At 43.9% G+C, this 22,668-nt stretch overlaps 1 protein-coding gene across 2 annotated transcripts in view; it reads left to right on the top strand.

Annotated features, from left to right (window-relative positions):
* FAM3A (FAM3 metabolism regulating signaling molecule A) overlaps positions 1 to 22,668 on the top strand; it is a 110,065-nt gene that overhangs the window by 45,176 nt on the left and 42,221 nt on the right. Inside the window, exons 2-5 of one of the 2 annotated variants that reach the window (XM_073600400.1) lie at positions 5,157 to 5,216; positions 9,928 to 10,038; positions 12,158 to 12,181; positions 22,480 to 22,603. In XM_073600400.1, the coding sequence (XP_073456501.1) occupies positions 5,204 to 5,216; positions 9,928 to 10,038; positions 12,158 to 12,181; positions 22,480 to 22,603 (272 nt within the window). In that variant the 5' untranslated portion in view covers positions 5,157 to 5,203. The remainder of the gene's footprint in view (positions 1 to 5,156; positions 5,217 to 9,927; positions 10,039 to 12,157; positions 12,182 to 22,479; positions 22,604 to 22,668) is intronic. The other variant, XM_073600401.1, reaches the window with a different exon arrangement.

Below are 22,668 nucleotides of genomic sequence, written 5' to 3' on the forward strand. Positions count from 1 at the left end.
CATGAAAAAGTTGGGCAATTTTAGCGGGGTGGGATTGAAGGATGCAATTTGCATCTTTAAGGTGGGGTGGGTGACTAAGTCACCTCTCGCTCGTGAAGTTGTCTTGCTAGAAGCGTATGTGGTTTATTGGCCTTGTCGTAGGTCTGTCGTAGCCTGAGCAGTGTTTTCTCTATCTCACCCAGGTCTGTCCCTCAGCCTGCTTATAAGTTCCCTAAGAATGGTTAGGGATGGGGAAGAAAGCAGTCGTGCTTCCAAGAGTTTGAGTTTGTCTAATAGCAGTCGGCGGGCTACATTGGCATTTCGTTTTAGGGCAGTGGAGAGTGATATGCACTGATCTCTAAAGACCGCCTTATGACCCTCCCACAGGGAGGAGGTGGAGACCTCAGGGAAGCTGTTTTTTGCAAAGTACAGTTTCAGGGTTTGTTCCAGTTCCACTCTGGAAGGGTCATGTTTGAGTAAAAAGTCATTCAAGCGCCAGTGATGTGTACGAAAGGATCCCGGGGAGAGTGCGAGGGAGAGTTTAATCGGAGCGTGTTCCGACCACGAGATTGCTTGAATATCTGAGCCTGTACAGGCTCTCAGGGTTGAGGCATTGACAAAAAAGTAGTCCAGTCGCGAGTGGGACTTGTGGGTGTGGGAGTTAAAAGTGAATTGTTTAGCTGATGGGTAGGCGGTGCGCCAAGTATCGAATAGAGCATACTTCCTGGTTAATTGGCGAAAGAGGGTGGCTTTCCTATCGACGGCCATGGAGGTTTTCCCATGCCCTATGGCGTGTTTATCAAGGCATGGGGAATAGGCCAGGTTAAAGTCCCCTCCGATGACTAAATAATGGTGGGGAGCCGCAAACAGCCGTTTATACACTTTGGACAGAAAGGAATTTTGGTTGGTGTTCGGGGCATAAATGTCACATAAAGTGAGGTTGGCTCCCTTCCAGGAACCTCTAAGTATGTGATATTGCCCTAGTGGATCTGAGTACAGGGATTGTAACTGGAAGGGTGAACCCTGCCTAAAAAGGATTGCTACCCCTGCTCGTTTGCGTGGGTTGGAGGCCAGGTATATTTTGAGGGAAGCGTTTAAGGGCGAATGCCATGGTGCCCCTTTTAGCAAGATGTGTCTCTTTGATGAAAATGATGTCTGCTGTGAACCGCTTGAACTCTTGTAGAGCTAGGCTCCGCTTGATAATGGAGTTGAGGCCCTTCATGTTTAGTGATAGTATGTTAATCATGGTGGGTAGGGTGGGAGGGGAGGTAGTAGATTACCTAGCAGGCTTGGTGGTGTCCAGGGGGTTTACGGGTCGGTTCCCCGGGACGGTTTTGAATAGAAGATTCACGACCCTGTAGATGGAATCCGAGCTCCAGAGGCGGAAGGTGTCCAGGAGGTTGGAGAATAGCAGAGGAAGAGGAGGAAAGGATCCAGTAGAAGAGGAGGAGGCATTAAAAAAAACATAACATTCAGTACAAAATCAGATCTGGTTAACAATTCACAGTATAACCCACATAACAAAGGTGGCGGGTTGGGAGTCTCTGGTGTGCACGTTGCGCGTTTTTCTCATAATGTCCTCCTTGGGGGTGTAGTTGCGTACCCTGCAGATCACATCTTGTGGTCTGGACCTCGGTCCACAGGGGTGGAGGGCGCGATGGGCCAGGTCTAATTTAACTCTTTGGTGTTCCGGGCGGCCCAGTACATTGTTAAAAATAGCTTGCAGAGTTGTAGGTAAAACTTCGTCCTGGGTCACCTCTGGTAGAACGCTGACCCTGATGTTACGCCTGCCCCTATTATCGAGGTCCTTGAGATGACATTGAAAGTCCCTGAGAGTGGCGGCTTGTGAGGCCAGGCAGTCATGTATTTGTGAGAGTTCATGCTTGGTGTCGCAGGCTTCTTCCTCAGAGATGTGACTTTTGTAGATAGCTGGTGGAGAACAGTGCGTAGCGTGTTAATCTTGGATCTGCAGGTTTTGCATACTTCTTGAATGAGCATACGGAAGTCCTGCTTTGTGGGTGTGCTGCGGACATGGTCTCGCCAGGAGGTATACGCCTCGGGGTCAGCATCAGAGTGCGTTGCGGTGTGGAAATAAGTGCTCTGTGCTGGGGCCGGGTAGGGTGTTGGCAGGGGGTAGCCTCCATGGGGTGGTTTGGGTGGGGGGGGGGGGCGGGGGGTAGTTTTGAGCTTTGTTTTCTTGGAGGATCCTTGTAAAAAATGTCGCTCTATTTTTGTTTATAGTGCAAAAAATAAAAACCGCAGAGGTGATCAAATACCACCAAAAGAAACCTCTATTTGTGGGGGAAAAAAGGATGTCAATTTTGTTTGGGTGCAACGTTGCACGACCGCGCAATTGTCAGTTAAAGCAACGCAGTGCCGTATCGCAAAAAGTGCTCTGGTCAGGAAGGGGGTAAATCCTTCCGGGGCTGAAGTGGTTAAGGTGAGAGAAATACCCTGTTAAACAGTTGTTAAAGTGGTGTTCCGGCCGAAATTATACTTTTTAAATAAGAATACCCCCATAATGCACAAGCTTAATGTATTCTAGTAAAGTTAGTCTGTAAACTAAGGTCTGTTTTGTTAGTTTATAGCAGTAGTTTGTTATTTTATAAACTTACAGCAGGCTGTGGCCATCTTAAGTGTGGGCACCTGAAGCCAGACTGTATTTCTTCCTGGACCTCATCCTTGCAGATCTCGCACATGCTCAGTGCAGCACAAGCAGTGTAATAGGTTTCAGGTCAGGTTTCCATAGCAACTGCAGTGTCAGAGGAAGTTGCCACCCCTTCCCAGAAGGCATTGCAAAAGGAAATGATGCGATGGGCCGCTGCCAGGGAGGAGGAAGTGAAAAATGAATACAGCAAATATACAGTAGGTGCTGAGAAAAAAAAATTAAAAATATCCAATTCGTTTATAGTGCGCAGTTTAGTGAGGGATGCTGAAGAGTTGTAAAAGTGGGTTGAACTCCACTTTAACATTGAAATATTTCCCCTGTTTCAGTGACAAGGCATGGATGTGGTTTCTTGAGAACTTTTATTTGTTCATACACATGGTCAGTAGATGACTGCTAAGCTGTCTACAAACATCAGGCAGGGGGCAGGGTCTAACACATCCCAGCTGTCCTAATAATCTTTGCATGTTTGTGCAAGGGGGGGGGGGGGTGGAGGCTGTTAAGGACATTCATCTGTCCTGGAGAGAAAGCAATTGTAATCAATAGTGAAAATTCAAGCCAGCCACATAGGAACTTTCCCGGTCAGACTGTGTAGAACTGTATCAGGTATATGCTCTCTAATGTTTGTTGGTGCCTTTTCTCCAAATCCTATCAGTAATATGGTCCTACAAAGTGCCAGACGTCCAGATCCTATTAACAGTGTACAGTATGTATAAGACCCGCACACTGCTTGCTTTGTTCATCCAGATCTCATGGAATATGGACAACTTTTAAAGGGCTCTGAGGAAATTGGTGTAGAATGAAATGATTGCAGTGCTTGTATACAGGGGGAGCATGGCTGCCTCCAAATTTAGCTTATGTGTAACACAGCAGCCTCGATCCTTCTCTTCTCAGGTCCCCCACTAGCACTCCTGGCTCCTCCTCCACACCAAGCTGCTTGCTATGGGGATACTCTTGCGTGCTCGCTCCCGAGCCCCACTCTGTGACCATTGACATTGATGTAGCACAGCTCAGCCCACTAACCCCTGGCTTCCTCTTCACTGGCTGTGATTGACAGCAACAGGAACCAATGAGGAAGGAGAGCAGAGAGCTGCTGCTTCTCTGCACATCAATAGACTGAGTTCTAGTAAGTGTGGGTGGGGAAAAGTGAGCTGCTTGCAGAAAGTTTTTTACCTTAACCCCTTCGCGCCTTAAACAAATCTTAAAGCCGAAGCACAATTTTGCAACTTTGACATGTGTTAGTAAAACCGTACATATCGTCACTACTAATTTGTGCATCCAAGTGGATTATACCTTTTATTTTTTTTTCAGGACAAATTGGGCTTTCATTTGATGGTAAATGGTAATGGAAATCCTCCTGATTTTATTATTATTTGTTTTAATCATCAAAGGAAAAGTTCCCAAAATAGTAAAATAATAAATACATTTTAGTATATTTCTTGCTACTTCCATAACCTTCCACCAAAGGTGTGTGTGTGTATTTAATTGTATGTATGTGTGTGTATATATGTATTATTATAATTTTTTTATTTCTCGCTCTGCAAAGGAAGAGAGAAATAGATATGATGCGCGTCTCTCCTCCATTTTACAGAAAGTAGAAAACATGGGAACAGGCTTCACAGGGAGTGATCCCTGTGGTAGCCAATCAGCGGCTATCACAGCGATCAGATGACCCAGAACCGGGTCTTCTGATTGTTAGTACGGGGCCCAGGGCTCTCGATGCACTCCCAAAGGGAGATATGCAAGTATGCGGCCCCATGGAAAAAAGCCCAGTCTAGTGAGGCTGCATATTTGTGTGTTAATGCAGAGAATGCTCAAACCTGCCTTTAGAACCACTTTAAGTTAAGCCACATGCAGCTTGAATTTGATCCTGCTGAATCGGTGTTAGTTCAACCCTTGGTGGCCTTATCGGTACAAACCAGCTAAACAGGAGAAGATTTTTAAAAGTCTACTGAGCAAGGAAAATGATCAGTGGAATAGTGTCTACATCCTATCAGTCACTGTTCAAGGGTATTCAGGCAGCTGCAAGTGCTGTGGCTGTCTGAATACAATAACCGGCAGTGGAGATTTCTCCATTCACGCTGTTTTGGCACGGATGGGGGAATCAATTGATTTCTTTTTTTAATCCTCTCCGTTGATGACTACATGTCTATGGCTAGCTTTAGGCAGGCCGTAGATGGTGCTTTTTTTTTTTTTTTTTTCTGCTAGTCGCTCAATTCCCCCATCAACACGGTCGGGGGATGCGGGGAGCCGTCCCTGACGGGAAAATAGTGATTATTGCTAGCAGCTATTGCCCCAGGCAATAATCACATTCTGGGAAATAATATTTCCGGGTTTGGCAGGTCACATGGCTCACGCCCGTTAAAATGAGTATTTCATCTTTTGTATGTAGCTGTTTACCTAGAGTTCAGCTTTAAATAAAAAGAACATCATGAAAGCCATAACAACGACCTACAGGTAGGGTTTGTAAACCAGGATGAGTTATGACTTTAATTTAATTTTCTTTATGCAGGGTGACTCGGAGAGGGAGATTGCCCAGGCGTGCTTCTCAGCTACATTATGCGGTTAGCAGGTAACTTTTCCAGCTTTGTCTACAGTGCATTTGTGAGATTTGTATTGTAATTTGTTTTAAAAATGGCAGTTGGAGCATGAAAAAAAATGTAATCTGTTATAGAGCTGCATGATTAATCTTTAAAGAATCCAGATTACTATTGAACCCCCCTCACTATTTTAAAACAGCATTTCTACAATTCAGTGCAGAGCCATCCTCTGCTCACAGCTGTCATAAAAAGAGCCCCGATCCTCCTTTTCTAGGGTCCCTCAGCGGCGCTCCTGGCCCCTCTTCTCGAGTGCCCCGTCGGAGAAGCGCTCTCCCTTGGGGCACCTGTGCGGGCACGCTCCCGTGTGCTGCTGCTGCATCTGTTGACACAGGCAATAGAATGCATTGAGGTGAAAAACTGCAAAGGTTTGCAACCCCTTTAAAGACCAGGCCTTTTTTCTGACATTTGTTGCTTACAAAATCATCATTTTTTTTTAATAGAAAATTACTTAGAACCCCCAAATAAATAAATATATTCGTATTACTCGAGTATAAATCGACCCGAATATAAGCCAAGGCACCTAATTTTACTGCAAAAAAACGTGAAAACTTATTGACTCGAGTATAAGCCTAGGGTGAGAATGCAGCAGCTACTGTAAGTGGAAAATAGGGTCAACAATGCTCATTTTCAGCCTCACTGTGCCCTTTGCAAGCCTCACTGTGCCCATGTACCTGTTCCGCCGTGTCAGTATTGATGCGGAGGGAAGGAAAGCCATATTACGCCGTACATTGTCCCCTTCGATTCACAGCAGGGCTGTGTGTATAGGAGGTCTGCGCCGTCTTGCCTCCTCCTCGTCCGTCCGTGACGAGGTGGAAACGGAGCTTTGTTACAGTGGCTGTGTTTATAGGAAGTCTGCGCCATCCCTCCGAGGAGGAGGAGGCGGAGCTTTGTTACAGTGGGCAGCGCGACTTCCTATACACAGCCACTGTAACAAAGCTCCGCCTCCTCGTCACGGACGGAGGAGGAGGTGGGCGGCGCATCATATATATATAATCTCAGTCATGTCCAAATATATTGGCACTCCTGCATTTCTGTCAGATAATGCACCACTTCACCCAAAAAATTGTTGCAATTACAAATGTTTGAGCATTCTCATGTTTATTTCTTTTGTTTTATTGTTATAAAAAAAAAGCCAAATCTGACACATTCCATGCAAAACTCCTAAAATGGACTGGACAAAATTATTGGCACCTCAATTTAATAGTTGGTAGCACAGGCCCTGGAAAAAAACTAAAATCAATCACTTCCTGTAAACATCAATGAGTTTCTTACACCTCTTTTACTTGAATTTTCAACCACTCATCTTTAACCAACTGCTCCAGGTCTCTCAGATTGGAAGGGTTCCTTCTCCCAACTGCTGTTTTGAGATCTCTCCACAGGTGCTCTATGAGATTTAGATCTGAACTCATTGCTGGCCAGTTCAGTACTCTCCAGCACTTTGTCTTAAACCATTTCTGGGTGCTTTTTGACGTGTGCTTTGGGTCTTTGTCCTGCTGTAAGACTCATGACCTCTGACAGAGACCCAACTTTCTGACACTGGGCCCTACACTGCACCCCAGAATTCTTTGGTAGTCTTTAGATTTCATAATGCCATGCACACGGTCAAGACATTCAGTGCCTGCAGCAGCAAAGCAACCCCAAAACATCAGTGAACTGCTACCATGTTTTACTGTAGGGACTGTATTCTTTTCTTTGAAGGCCTAATTTTTTTCTGAAAACACTAGACTGACAGCTTTACCAAAAAGCTGTAAATTTTGTTTCGTCCGTCCACAGCACATACTCCCAAAAGGATTTTTATCTTCCTCAGTTAAGTTTTGACAAACTCTAAATCTGGCTTTTTGTTTCTGTGTAGCAGTGGGGTCTTCCTGGGTCTCCTACCATACTGTCCCTTTTCATTCAGATGGAGACATATAGTGCGAGCTAACACAGTTGTACCCTGTGACTAAAGGTCAGCTTGAATTTGTCTGGAAAGTGGTCAAGGTTTTTTATCCACCATTTGAACAATCCTTTGTTGCAATCTTTGATCAATTTTTCTCTTTCGTCCACGTCCAGGGAGATTAGCTACAGTGCCATGGGCTATAAACTTTTTCACAATGGTGCGCCCAGTGAACACAGGAACATTAGTATCTCTGGAGATGGACTTTTTACCTTGAGATTGTCCATGCTTTTCCACATTTTTTTTTTTCTTGCCTCAAATCCTCAAAACAATTCTTTGCTGCTCTTTCTTTTCCCCATTCTTCGTTTGGCACATAGAGACACACACAACAGAAAGTTTGAGTGAATTTTTCACCATTTTAACTGGTTGCCATTGTCATTTCTATATTGTCAGCACATGTTACCAGATACAGGTGACTTTGATTACAAATTGCAGGAGCATCACAAACTTGGAATGCAATTATTTCTTACAACTTTAAGAAGGTGCCAATAATCTTGTCCAGTGCATTTTGGAGTTTTACCTGGAATGTGTCAGATTTGGCTTTTTGCTTTTCCACTTTTTTTGTCTGTGAAAGATGTTACGCCACAAGAATTGTGAACTTCTAATTAGAATCGTGCAGCTCTACTCTGTTAGCAGAGTTCCATTGGCAGGGCACTGTGTACCTACCCTTGACATGTGACAGTAACCAACGTAGCTTTTATTATAGAGGAGCCAGGATACAAATATGCATTAGATAAGGTTATGTGCCATATAATGATCTAGAAGTAAACACAAATCAGCAATAAAATAATAATTCGGGGGGGGGGGGGGGAGAGAGCGAGGACTTAATTAGAGCTGATTAGGGTAAACTAAGGGTTAGCCTCCACTGGATAGAACACATTTGGGATGAGTTAGAGCGGAAACTGCGAGCCAGGCCTTCTTGTCTAACATCACAAATCGGCTTCTGGAAGAATGGTCAAACATTCCCATAGACACACTCCTAAACCTTGTGGACAGCCTTCCCAGAAGAGTTGAAGCTGTTATAGCTCCAAAGGGTAGGCCAACTCAATATTGAACCCTACGGACTAAGATTTGGATGCCATTAAAGTGTTACTAAACCCACAACCGTAAAATCAGTCTGTATATGCAGAATAGCATGCTTGTTATACTCGCTGTGGGACTTAAGGGGTTAATCCTCTGCATTGTGTAAAAAGAATGTTTGATTCTGTATGCATAGATCCTTCCTCTCCTACACTGTCTATCTGGGGAAGGCCAGCTAAAGCTGGATACACACTATACAATTTTCTGTAGATTTTTTTTTCCCTCAGATTTACCAAAACCATATAATATGGGGTCAAACCTTCAGAGTTTCAATTTGTATGCAATCAGGCAGGCCCTTGCACTACATGGTTTTGGTAAATCTAAAGAAAATCCGACAACAAAAGTTGTATAGTGTGTATGGGGGTCTAACACACAAGCAGGTTAGCCAACCTGCACATGCTCAGTTGTGTCTTTTATGCTGGAGAGAACATTTCATTGTTCTCAGAGCTAGCCAGGTCACATGATATTGACCTCATACATGTGGGTGTGTATACAGGCTATAGTGGAAATCTCCTCCCTGAACACACAGCTCTGAACAAACTCTGCAGTTTATCATGTGACCGTTATATACAGATCAGTCAAACATTTATATAGATGAACTATTTTCACATTACTGGGTTTAGTAACACTTTAAAGTTCATGTGCGTGTAAAGGCAGGCATCCCAATACTTTTGGTAATATAGTCTATGTAACTGTATAATGTGGTGTGCTGCTTTGGGGCTCTACTGTACAATGTGTTGGGGGGGCATTCACAATGATTTGCACCACGACACCCCACACAGAGCAGGTAAATTGCCACGTGTTGCAGCAACACGAGTTAATGCTTGCATTTTAGGACACGTTGCCACAACATACAAGTGTAAATGGGCCCCTCAAGTGGAACTGAAGCTTTCCAAAAAACATCTGAAACCTGCTAGGAGCTTGCTTCAAGGGATGGTCATCATTCTTAAAGGGTAACTCCACTTTCGTGGGGGAAAAAAATAGCAAATAAAGAAATAGTGCGTACAATTGTGATACAAGATATTGTAATTGAATGTTATTAAAAATTACCTTTCCTTTTCAGTCTGCAGCCGCTGTAATTTTCTATAAATGCAATATGGCTACGTGGAGTTGTTCTATACACAGAATGTGTCGTGACCACTCCCCAGAAACATAATTTCCTGCTTGTGTGATTGGCTCACCAATTTTCCCTTAAGTCTGCCTAAGATACAAGTAAGATTTCAGGCATCCCCTGCAGCAAAAATTTCATTTTTTGTGAGATATTTCCAAAAGGAACCTCTCTAAAGGGATGCAGGCCCAGCAGATTTCCTCATTGGTGCTTTGCAACTGCCAGAGCTGAATGATAATTATGAAACCACTCCCATTAGACCCACTGAGCACAGACAAACACACAGGGATTTCTTCAGAATAACAAAAGAGAGGAATCTGCAACAAAGGTTGTTATAATCCTTGTAATGTACATAGATCACCCAGAAAGTAATGTTTTTTTTTTCTCAACAAAAGTGGAGTTATGCTTTAATTGAATCTGTGTTTTAATATTCCCGAACGCCTTGAAGTTTGTGGAAAGCTTTGGAAATGCTTTGTAAAAGTTTGTCGTATACCCTTCTCGTATACGAGCTGTAGAAATAGTTTGAAGTTGTTGATCTGGACTAACTTGTTGTTGGCAGGTCCTGTTCGTATTATCGTGGTTCTCCTCACAGTGGGCTTGACATGGATTTTGGCAGGAATTATGTTGGGAGGGCAGGGTGGCTTTCCGAGATTACAGCAAATCCTAGGTGGTAAGTAATCAATTGTTTCTTACTCTCATGACCACTGAAAGCATGTGAAATAACAGGGTTGTGCCCTAGCAGGCAATTATTCATCCATCTTCAAATTTCTCTGGTAGATCACAAAACTAGAAAAGCTGGTGGGTAAGTGCAAAGCAGGCAGTTTTTTTTAATGCACATTGCCAACCATAAGGTTATTTAGGCTGCATTCACACCTAAACATTTTCAGCTTGTAAAACGCCCAACAAACAAAAGCCTATTCATTTAAATGGCCCCTGTTCACGTCTGAGCGTTTTGTAGCCTGAAGCAAAATGCCTGAAGTTTAAAAAAGTACATGAGCTTCTTTTTGGGCAGATAACAGGCGTTTTTCTGCTTTTTACATTGGTGACCTTTTGACCTGTGCAATATCGCGGTAAAAACGTACGACTTTCTGCCTGAAAACGAAACGCTCAGGTGTGAATGCAGCCTTAGGCCCCTTTCACACTTGTGCAACTTGTCATGCGACTTGGGACAGCAAATTCGCATGACAGGTCGTACCCCATGATTTCCAATAAGTACCATTCATATCTGTGCGGCTTCAAAGTAGTCCCTGTACTACTTTGGTCCGACTTTGATGCGAATTGGGGTCAAAAGACCTCAAGTTTACGCAGGCATTCCCTGAAATTGTGGCCCTCGACATTGCGGTAAAATCGTGCGACTTTGAAGTCGTATAAGTGTGAAAGGGGCCTTACTGTCCCATCTCAGGGGAGCATATGTTGACTTGTAACCTGCTGTGGGGTTCAACACTAGAGTAAAGAGAAAGCTACAGCAACCTTAGTAACACCTTGTTTTACTTTCCAACAGAAAGGAAGATGAGACCTTGGTTTCTCTGGTAAACTGCACCATCTTTGCACCAGATTTTACTAAAGCGACACCCATGCATTTAAACCCCCAGGGGCATTACAGATTTGTGTTACTGCCCAGTTGAACAGTACACAGGGCTTTAGCTATTATAGGTACAGATGACAGGTTCATTATAGGTCAGCTTTAGCAGAACGTCTGAACACACAACACATTAAGGCCCATAGTTTCGGAATGGGATATCCAACAAGCTCATATAGGTGTAATGACCAGGTGTTCCCAAATTTTTTTCCCATATAGTCTGTTTTATATCCAGTATTTGAGCACAATGTTTGCTTAAAAGAGCAGATCGGATTAAAAGCGACTTTCACACTGCAGCGCCCGGCTGTTAGCGCTAAAGCGCCCACCGCTTTTTCGGTCGCTAGTAGGGGCACTTTTAACCCCAAATAAGGGGTTAAAAGCGCCCATGTTGTGGCGCTTGAAGCGCTGCCAATTCATTTCAATGGGCAGGGCGTTTTGGGAGCGCTGTATACAGCGCTCCCACACCGCCCCAAAGATGCTGCTTGCAGGATTTTTCCCAATGTCCCGCAAGCACAATGCGCCCAGTGTGAAAAGTCACACTAAAATGTATGGGAGGCAGTTTTCAGGCGTTGGAGGCTATTTCTTGCGCTAAAACGCCTGAAAACCTCCTCAATGTGAAAGGGGTATAAGAGCCTGAGCCAAGTGCTGGTCCAGGCTTCTGACTGGATACCGACCATATGGTTGGGATCTCTCCCAAGCCTGGACCAGGTGAGTGACGTCGGCCGACAGGGAGCCCCTGATGTTGGCTAGAAAATGGGTCACAGGAGTGAAGAACTAACAGCACTTCTGTGATCCATAGGAGAGGTATGCCCAAAAAAGCTTTGGCCATACTTCTCCTTTTAACCAAAAAAAAAATACATTTACATCTTAAAATGTGGCCATAACAAAGAAAATCTATAGAAAAAAAAATGCTTTCCATTCTGGTGAGTGGCTTTCATTTTATTTAGAAGTCCTTATACCAATGAGTGAAATGGGACTAAGCAGGCAACATGAGGACCAGGTTCCCCCCCCGTGTTTAATTTAGCATCTATCTCACTTTATTTCCTAAAATAAAGATTACAGTAAAATAGCTACCATGTCGACACCACTGGTTTTCCGTTTTCTGGTTCTTCTCCTAAATGTATCCTATTATGCTGTGATGCTGTGATTTTGGTTGGCTGTTAGTTTTTTTTTTTTTCCCTGATTCCTCAATTGTGCTCGTTGTCCGCAGGTCCTGAAGTGAGCACTACAGCTGGTGAGTATTCGCACCAGTGCCTGAATAAACCTTGGCTACTTCATTTCTAACCTCGATTTTACCCTTCGCAAAAATTTTCCCCTCAAAGCAAAATCTCTTACTAACCTTCTAACCCCTCATGAAATCATCATTAATTGTGGCAAATGAGCTTTTAGTGTAGCTTGATCGCTCTGCGTCCATATCCTGAAAATGCATGCTCACACTGCAGCATGATCTTAGTAACATTTCAGTCTGCATGGTTACCTATGAAATAAACACCTTTCATAACCATCATGCATGGAAATAAACAACAAAGGTTGCTGAAATTGCAATATACTTTGTGTCCTGTTCTATTCCCATGATCATTAAATGCTTTCCATCATAGGCTGTCATACTTGATGCTCAATTCACAAAGCTAAGGATACTGTATTTTAACGTGACCGTGAAATCCATTTGTGATTTCAGAATTAGTTATGGGGCAGAAAAAGGGAAGCCCTATGTATTCCTTGTATAATGCTATGTGAATTGAGACAGTTTCCGAATAAATTCAAGGATTGGTTGATCGCAGCAGGGCTGTGATGAGAGCAATTATGCTTTGAAAGTGTTCTTGCATGCCAAGGTTTTCCTCAGTATTGGCAGCTTCTGTGTAACTGATGGCAGTAGAGAAGGGCAGCAAAACTTTTGCAGTCAGGTCTTTAGTTTGTTATTAGGCACAGGTACTACTTGATGCAGGACTGTTAGGGTTGTGTGACATTAGTAGTCCTGATCCTGGTGGCTACTCACCAGCAACCAGATCACTATAGAGGTATTTCACCTGCTTCCACATTGCCACCAGCAAGGGGTACTGTCTCAGGTAAACCTTGTGGCTTGGCCTTTAGATTCGAACGCCAATACTTTTGGGGCAAGGCAATTATTGTCAGGATACTTCAAGTGATCTCTAAAGCCAAGGCTGTTTTCCTGCTTATGAATGAATGTTTTCTACCCCGTCTCAGATTTATTGCCATCTGTGTCCTTTTTGAAATTTTTCCCTTCACTTCCTGTCCACTAGATACAACAGCGAGAGAGGAAATCTCTTGTGAAGTAAATCCCCTTTTATTTTACAGAAGTGACCTGAACAACATTATTAACCTCCGCCTTCTGTTTTGGTGATAACTAAAAACATTTGGATTTCCCATCCCTTTCTCGGTGATAATACTGGCAGTCCCTAAGTTAAACATCCAACTTAGGTACGACTCATACTTAAGAACCGAGGCAGAACCCAGAAACTGCTGGGCGGCCATCCTGCTGTTTGCCGCATGCTGCCACCTACTGTTCGCCACATGCTGCCACCTACTGTTCGGCAGACTTGTCAGCAATCCCATATCACTGCATGGCCAGTTTACCCTTCCCTGTGCTATCCAAAACTTTAAAAAAAGATGTTCGGCTGGAGTTATACTTAAAATGAATAAAAAGTACCTGTTCCAACTTGCATACAAATTCACTTAAAGGGGTTGTAAAGGCAGAAGGTTTTTTATCTTAATGCATTCTATGCATTAAGATTAAAAGCCTCCTGTGTGCAGCAGCCCCCTAACGCTTACTTGAGATCTCTCTGTCCAGCGAGTCTCTCGGTCATCCCAGATTCTCCTTCCTGATTGACTGAGACACAGCAGCGGCGCCATTGGCTCCCGCTGCTGTCAAAGTCAGCTAGCCAATCAGGGAAGAGAGGGGGCCGGGTCAGGGCTCCATGTCTGAATGGACACAGGGAGCGGTGACTCAGCTCGGGTGCCCCCTTAGCAAGCTGCTTGCTGTGGGGGCACTGAACTGGAGGGAGGGGCCAAGATCACAGAAGAGGGACCCGAGAAGAGCAGGATTTGGGCTGCTCTGTGCAAATCCATTGCAACAGGGCAGGTAAGTATAACATAACATGTTTATTATTTTTATAGGAAAAAAAAACGAGCCTTTACAATCACTTGAAGAATAAATCTACAGAGCCTATCTTGGTTGTAACCCGGGGACTGCCTGTAGACATAAAGACAAATAGAAATAAATCTCTCCAGTGTAAACCGAAATAAAAACCTATAAAAAAATGTGGCTGATAATGGTGCCTGAAGTGATATTAAATCATGTAGCTGCGCCTTTAAGAAAGTATAAACTTGGTGAATAAACAAAGGCAAAGGTGTTGGCACTACAAATCGTCATACATGAAAAAATTCAACATAAGTAATAGTGCAAGTGAATCATGTGCAAATAGCAAACCAATAAAATCCAATGTGACAATCCCAACACCATAAATCATATATAATCTTCTGGTTTGATGTGTCTTAAAGTAAATGCTTCAGCACGAGTGCTCGTGAGGTAGATGGCAACTCGCCAAAGGTTTGACCACTTTTTACGGTAGATCAAAATATGCTTTGATTTGCATGAACCAGATAGATCCTGGGTAAAAATCTCTCCACTGTGGGACCCCCTCCGACAAATGCTAAGGATGTGGGAACAGACTCCACCAGGGAAACAAAGAAGCGCTCTTATGGTGTAGTACGTTTTATTAAAATGGTTAAAAATATAACAAAAGTTGCGCTCTCATGTGACTGTGCCAATCCCGGCACTAAGGTTTCTACAGCATGTGTGGATGGGTATATCAGGCTCGCGGGGGCATGCGATCCACGCCTCATTCTGCATATACTAGTTAGTTGGATGTCAAATATGGGACCCGGAAATGCCAAATACCTGCTCCGACGTACGTTTCACTGTACTGGCGTCATCAGGACTGATCTTTCTGGTTCATTCAAATAAGTCTATTTTGGTCAAATACCTTTTGGTGAGTTGCCATCTAATTAATGAGCACTTGTGGTGAAGCATTTACTTGAAGACACATCAAACCAGAAGATTATATATGATTTATGGTGTTGGGAATGTCACATTGGATTTTATTAGTTTGCTATTTGCACATGATTCACTTGCACTATTATTTATGTTGAATTTTTTCATGTATGCTGATTTGTAGCGCCAACAACTTTACCTTTGTTCATTCACGAAATAAAAACCTGACAGGCTTTGACCCCTCCACAATCTACCCTGAACATAAACGAGAAGGTTTTGGGTTTAGGTACACTTTGTTAGCCATAGTAAGGTGGTATGGGATTAGGTTAGAGTTAGATTTTCAGGAAGGGGTTTTGCAAGGGTTATATGGTAAGGGGGAAAGGTTGGTGTATACCTGTGAGGGCAAGAATCAGACCACCTATTACAAATTTTGATTTTTAAAGGTGCAGTCTGCTTTTCAGATCTTAACTCTTCTAACTGGTGCTTAATGACCTGAATCAAATATGCAGTCATTGAAATCTGAAGCTCATTTGAAGCTTGTTCTAGATCAGTAGCTGGTAGTGGGTGAAGCAAGATCAGGATGACAGCCCTGGAACCAGCATCTTTGAAAAATAGTCAGTAATGGCATCCCCTATATTCCTATTTTTCATAGGTATCCTAACCCTAACTCTTAGGTAATCTGTTAAAGAAAAAAAAAGTCTACACACCCCTGTTAAAATGTCAGGTTTCTATGATGTAAAAAAAAACTAAGATTAAATAATTTCAAAACTTTTTCTGCCTTTAACGTGGACCTATAAACTGTACAACTGAATTGAAAAACAAACTGAAATACTGAAATCTTTTAGGGGGAGGAAGTAAAAATAAAATAATGTGGTTGCATAAGTGTGCACACCCTCTTATAACTGGGGATGTAGCTGTGTTCAGGATTAAGCAGTCACGTTCAAACCCATGTTAAATAGGAGTCCATAGACAACTGCGATCATTTAAAGTGCCTCTGATTAACCCCAAATAAAGTTCAGGTGTTCTAGTGGGTCTTTCCTGACATTTTCTTAGTCACATCCTACAGCAAAAGCCATGGTCGGCATCAGAGGGATCTCATTGTTAAAAGGTATCAGTCTGGAGAAGGGTACAAAAGAATTTCCAAGACCTTTAGCTATACCATGGAACACCGTGAAGACAGACGTCATCAAGTGGTGAAAATATGACACAACAGTGAGGTTACGAATAAATGGACGTCCTTCCAAAATTGATGAAAAAGATGAGAAGAATACTGGTCAGGGAGGCTGCCAAGAGGCCCTACAGCAACATTTAAAGGAGCTGCAGGAATATCTGGCAAGTACTGGCTGTGTGGTGGCAACAATCTCACGTATTCTTCATATGTCTGGGCTATGGAGTAGAGTAGCAAGACGGAAGCCCAGGCTAAATTTTGCAAAAAACGCATCTGAAGTCTCCCAAAAGCATGTGGGAAAATGTGTTCTGGTCTGATGAAACCAAGGTTGAACTTTTTGGCCATAATTCCAAAAGATATATGTTTGGCGCAAAAACAACACTACACATCACCCAAAGAACACCATATCCTTGGTGAAGCATGGTGGTGGCAGCATTATGCTTTGGGGCTGTTTTTCTCAGCTACAACAGGGGCCTTAGTCAAGGTAGAGGGAGTTATGAACCGTTTCAAATACCAGTCAATATTGACACAACCCTTCAGGCTTCTGCTAGAAAGCTGAACCTGAAGAGGAACTTCATCTTTCAGCATGACAACGACACAAAGCATTAATCTTCTTATGGTGAAGCCATTCCTTTGTTGATTTGGATTTAAGTTTTGGAATGGCCCAGCCAGAGCCCAGACCTGAATCCAATTGGAAAATCTGTGTGGTTGATTTGAAGAGGGCTGTGCACATCTAACATCTAATCTAACAGATTTGGATGTTTTTGCAAAAAGTGGGCAAATATTGCCAAGTCAAGATGTGCCATGCTGATAGACTCATACCCAAAAAGACCGAGTGCTGTAATAAAATCAACAGTGCTTTAACAAAGTGTTAGTTTAGGGCAGCGGTTCTCAACCTGGGGGTCGCGACCCCCTGGGGGGTCGATTGCCATTCTCCAGGGGGTCGCGAATGCTGGCCGAGACAGACCCGAAGTTACTGCCTGAGTCCGTCCGGTCTCGGCCAGCGAGATGTCACTTCCTGGAGAGGAGGGACTACACGGAAGTGACGTTCCGTCGCCGCCATCTTGGTACTCTCGTCCCGCAGTAAGGCTTAGACTTAGAAGTCGGCAAGCGGACATCTTTGTACACACCACCGAAATCCGCTTGCTGCGGACGAGTGTACCAAGAGGGAGGCAACGAAACTTGCTGAAGAAGAAGAACACCTGTGACTTCTGGTAAGTCAGACACACAGGAAAAGCTGACAAGACAAACATTTTTTTTATTATGGAGATATATATATATTGATGGGCACAGTGGCTGCATTTGATGGCACAGTTGCAGCGTTTTTAATGGGGGTTTTTTTCTGATTGTTTCAGTTCATTAAAACGCTGCAACTGTGCCATCAAATGCAGCCACTGTGCCCATCAATTGTCGCCACTGTGCCAGCAAACGCCGCCACTGTGCCATCAAATGCAGCCATTGTGCCCATCAATTGTCGCCACTGTGCCAGCAAACGCCGCTACTGTGCCATCAAATGCAGCCACTGTGCCCATCAATTGTCGCCACTGTGCCAGCAAACGCTTCCACTGTGCCATCAAACGCAGGAACTGTGCCCTTTAATTGTTGCCACTGTGCCAAACGCAGCCACTGTGCCCATTAATTGTCGCCACTGTGCCAGCAAACGTCACCACTGTGGCCCATCAATTGTCGCCACTGTGCCATCAAACACAGCCACTGTGCCCAACAATTGTCGCCACTGTGCCAGCAAATGCCGCCACTGTGCCATCAAACGCAGCCACTGTGCCCTTTAATTGTTGCACTGTGCCAAGGGCAGCCACTGTGCCCATCAATTGTCGCCACTGTGCCAGCAAACGTTGCCACTGTGCCAGCAAAACGTTGCCACTGTGCCATCAAACGCAGCTACTGTGGCCATCAAATGCAGCCACTGACCCCTTTAATTGTTGCCACTGTGCCAAACGCAGCCACTGTGCCCATAAATTGTCGCCATGGTGCCAGCAAACGTTGCCACCTGTGCCATCAAACGCAGCCACTGTGCCCTTTAATTGTTACCACTGTGCCAAACGCAGCCACTGTGCCAGCAAACGTCCCACTGTGCAGCCACTGTGCCCATCAATTGTTGCCACTGTGCCAGCAAACGCCGCACTGTGCCAGCAAACGCGACCAGCAAAAATAATTTTACTGTTAGGGGTCCCCACAACTTGGGAAATTTTATCAAGGGGTCACGGCACTAGGAAGGTTGAGAACCACTGGTTTAGGGGGTGCACAGTTATGCAACCGTATTTCATTTTTTATTTTTACTTCCCGCAACCTAAAAGATTTCAGTCTGTTGTTCAACTGAGTTTTACAGTTTATAGGTCACATTAAAGGTGGAAAAAGTTATGAAATTATTTATCTTTTCTCTCATTTTTTTTTAATCCCCAGAAACCTTTTTACTTTTTAACAGGGGTGTGTAGACTTTTTGTATCCACTGTATGTAAAAACTGTGAATTGGCTTTTAGTGGCTGGAGGTCAGTGCTAATATATACTTGACACAGAGACCTAAACCTTCCATGCATTAACCCAGTCTCTTACCCTAACCTTTAAAGTGAATCTATGACCAGGCTATGGATATTAGGTAATTGCATACGCTAATCTAAGTGTATATAAACCCTAACAATGAATTTTCTATATGTGCTCCCTTTTGTTCTGTTCATATGCAATAGAAAGCCTTTTTTTATATATGTTTAATAAATGCAAAACATATCCATTGATCATATCAGAAATTCAGAGCTGTTCTGTGTCCTCTTTACACTTCCTGTGTTGTCCTAAGGAAGAGTAATTATCCATCCCAGTCCTCGTCTTGGGACTACAGAATGATTAGCCCTTATGTTGTAGAGGTTGGAGAGTAATTCCAGTAAAATAATTCTCCCATTCTACTCTGGTCCGGCCACACCTGGAGTATGCCGTCCAGTTCTGGGCACCAGTCCTCAGGAAGGATGTGCTGGAACTGGAGAGGGTCCAGAGTAGGGCAACACAGCTAATAAAGGGACTGGAGGATCTCGGCTATGGGCACTGAACTTATTTTTTTCTCTGGAGAAGAGACGCTTGAGAGGGGATATGATTTCAATGTACAAATACCGAACTGGTGACGACACAATAGGGATGAAACTTTTCTGCGCAAGGGAATTAAAAAAGACACGCAGCCATTCACTAAAATTAGAAGAGAAGCGGTTTAACCTTAAACTGCGTAGAGAGTTCTTTACTGTTAGAGGTTAGGATGTGGAATTCTCTTCACCAACATCACAGGGATATACAATGTAATATTGACATAAACACAAACACACACTCACACTGTGGACTTTTTTTCAACCTCACCACCAACTATGTAACCTATGCGTAGGTCGATTCTGGATAGTTTGTCAAGGGAAAAATGAGGCAGGGCTGATAATGCTTGCTCTACCAAAATGCTATGTTGTGAGCCCACAACATGACATTGGAGCTGAGTGCATTTTTTGGCAAAGCAGCAGGTAGTTTTCTTTTCTTTACTATGCTTTTTTAACTAGATCAAACCTGAGGAAATCTGCATACGTTGCAGAGATATACTGTGTATATATGTGGGTTTTTGTTTTTTTTCTTCCTGGTTTGGCATACAACAAGCAGCAAGTGAGCTATAAAAGAAGCCCCCACTTTAGAGCAGGGGTAGGCAACCTGGGGCCCGCCAGCTGTTGTGGAACTACATTTCCCATGAGGCATTGCAAGGGCTGGCAGGCAGTTACAATTACTCTGAGGCATGATGGGACTTGTAGTTTTGCAACAGCTTGAGGGCCCCAGGTTGCCTACCCCTGCTTTAGAGGATGAATTGTTTCATGGTGCAGAAGTCCTTCTCTTAGCAGGTCAGCCTCTCCTGACCCCCTTTACTGGCATTGAATAGGTAACTTTCCAATCTTTAATGCAGAGCATAAGCTCTGGGGGGGGGGGGGGGGTTGGTAGCAAGGAGGACTAGGATGCTAAGAGAAAGATCTGGACAACTGCAGGCTGCCTTCTGTGAACTTTGAGAAATAATTACGTTGTTGGTGGCTTTAAAAGATAAGTATGGCCAAAGCTATTTTGCCTATACTTCTATGGAACACAGGCATGCATTTCCTTCTGCACTCCCGTGACCCATTTTCAGCGGACAGTGGGCTTAAACCTGCTGTCGACTGGTGTCTTTCAGCTGGTCCAGGTGTGGTGTCATTTCTGATGCCTGGACCAGCAGCTGGCTCAGCATCTCAGCAAGCCACTGGGAGACTGAGCCAGCCACTCTCCGCCCCCTGCACAGCTCAGTGCTCCAGTGAGTGCTGGAAGGGCAGAGCAGAGAGCCGGTAACTGATAGTCACTGGCTGTCTGCTCACTGAAGACTGAGAACTGAGCAATCAGCTGTATTTGATCTCTGTTCTCAGTCTTAGAAGCGGTGGGGGACAGATGCTGCTGGGATTGATGCTGCATTCACCTAGGTGAGTATAATTTTTATTTTTTTTGTTAAACCCATACTTCTTTTAAATCTCAGTGCATACTTTTAAAAAAAAAAAAAGTTATTGCTTGTTAAGAATATATAAATTCTTGAATGTCTACAGCCTGGCCACAGATTCACACTAACGCTAACCCTCCGTAATGGAACCCTAACCCCTTTTTTGCATACTCTCCTTTCATGGAATGTTCTTTTGCCAAAAACAAACTCTACGTATGTTGAAAAATACCAGCATCTACTGTTTCATGGAAGTTTTTTTTTTCTCTTCAATGCCTCTGAAATCTGTCAAGTCAGTCTTGTGATCCAGTCTCTCTTGCGCACAGTGATATCCTTGAAGTCTACTGCAGCAGCTCTGCTTGATTAATAAACTGTGCAAAAACAAAGCCCAGCTTACTGATTGGACAGCTAAGCAGCAGCAGCCACATGCTTATGTTCCTCTGTCTGCTTACTCTGCTCTGTGGTTCTGTCGCCATGTTCCCTGACATGCACTGCAACAGGGCTTGATTTGCTTGTAGTGATGCTACACACGGGATTACGGGAATAATGATATCAAGACAAATTTAGGTACTTTCGCTTTAAGGGTCCATTTTCTAGGTTAGGCCGTTTAATACATTTTTTTTTTTTTTTTTACCTGGGGATTAAGTTTAAGTGTGAAGGGGTAGGGGGTTGTAAAGGATAACATTTTTTATTTTTTAAAAGTAACAAACATGTTATTTACCCGCTTTCCTGTCCAGGGGTTTTGCTCAGAGCAGCCCTGACGTCCACTTCTTGGGTCCCCGACTGGCTTTCCTGGCCCCTCCCTCCCCACGAGTGCCCCCATAGCAAGCTGCTCACTGGTGCATGCTCACTACCGAGCTGGCTCTGTGTGTCCATAAGAGTCAAAGTGTGACTCGGCCCTGCCCCCCTGCTCCCTTCTATTGGCTGTGATTGGCAGCAATCAGGGACCAATGGCTCCCTCTGCTGTGTCTGAGCTAATCAGGAGAAAGAGCCTCTGCTCTCAGGCACATCGCTGGAACAATGACCGGTGCTCAGGTAAGGTGTTTAGGGGGGACTGGGCTGCAGCTGTTTGCAGAAGGTTTTTTACCTTCATGCAGAGAATGCATGAAGGTAAAAAACCTTCACCCTTTAGAACTACTTCAAGGTGTAAGTGACTAAATTTGTTAGATTAGGTGATGCGTCTGTATTTTTCTTTAAATTTGTTTATTTTTTAACTAGTTAAAGCGTAAGTAAATGCCTTAAAAATAAGCCCCCTGAAGCCTTTTGCCATAATGTATATGCGCAGCATATTTGCACATTATGGCATACTTGGCTACTAGGTGATCTCCTCTAGCGCTGCAATGTCGCATTACCTCCGTCACCGTTTTTTCCATCTTCACCTGGACTTTTTGCAGGTACGGAGTCTTCGGTCGTCTTGATTGGTCAGGATTGCTTAAACCCTGTCCCAGCACATAATCGTGCCAAGACTGTGCATTGCAAGTGCTGCTTAGTGTACATTTGAGGGGGAAAAGAGAAGCATTTGACAGAAGAGACCTACAAATAAAATCAATGAAAAAAGGGGGGGGGGGGGGGAGGGTTCACCCCACTTTTTATATACATCAGTTTCATTTGGTGCTGAAATACTTGTGCTTTGACCTGGCTAAAAAAAACAAATGCACCATTATACAGTGCGTGTGCTTCGTACATTCACTCCATGAGCAGGGTAAAAAAATGGTATTGCAATCTTTGGAAAGTACAGTTCAAATTGGGAATGGGGAGGATCTCTTATGACTTGCCGTCCTAATGAGAGATCTGTCCATATGGGTCATCCTCAGTCCATGTTCCACCTGAATTGTCATCGCTCTGCGACATCTCACTGTCTTTTCTTAGACCCACGTCCTAGGAGGTTCAAGTGTGGCTTACCGCAGCCGTGTCCCGAGAAACATTTCGCCTTCCGAATGGTGAGCGGAGCAGCAAATGTCATTGGGCCCAAGATCTGCTTTGAAGATAAAATGTGAGTGCCTGGGATATGTATTTAACTCTGATGAAGAACAGTCCCTTGCCTGTCACGATTTCCAT

This window comes from Aquarana catesbeiana, linkage group LG09 (assembly GCF_042186555.1).
Source record: "Aquarana catesbeiana isolate 2022-GZ linkage group LG09, ASM4218655v1, whole genome shotgun sequence".
Lineage (NCBI taxonomy): Eukaryota > Metazoa > Chordata > Amphibia > Anura > Ranidae > Aquarana > Aquarana catesbeiana.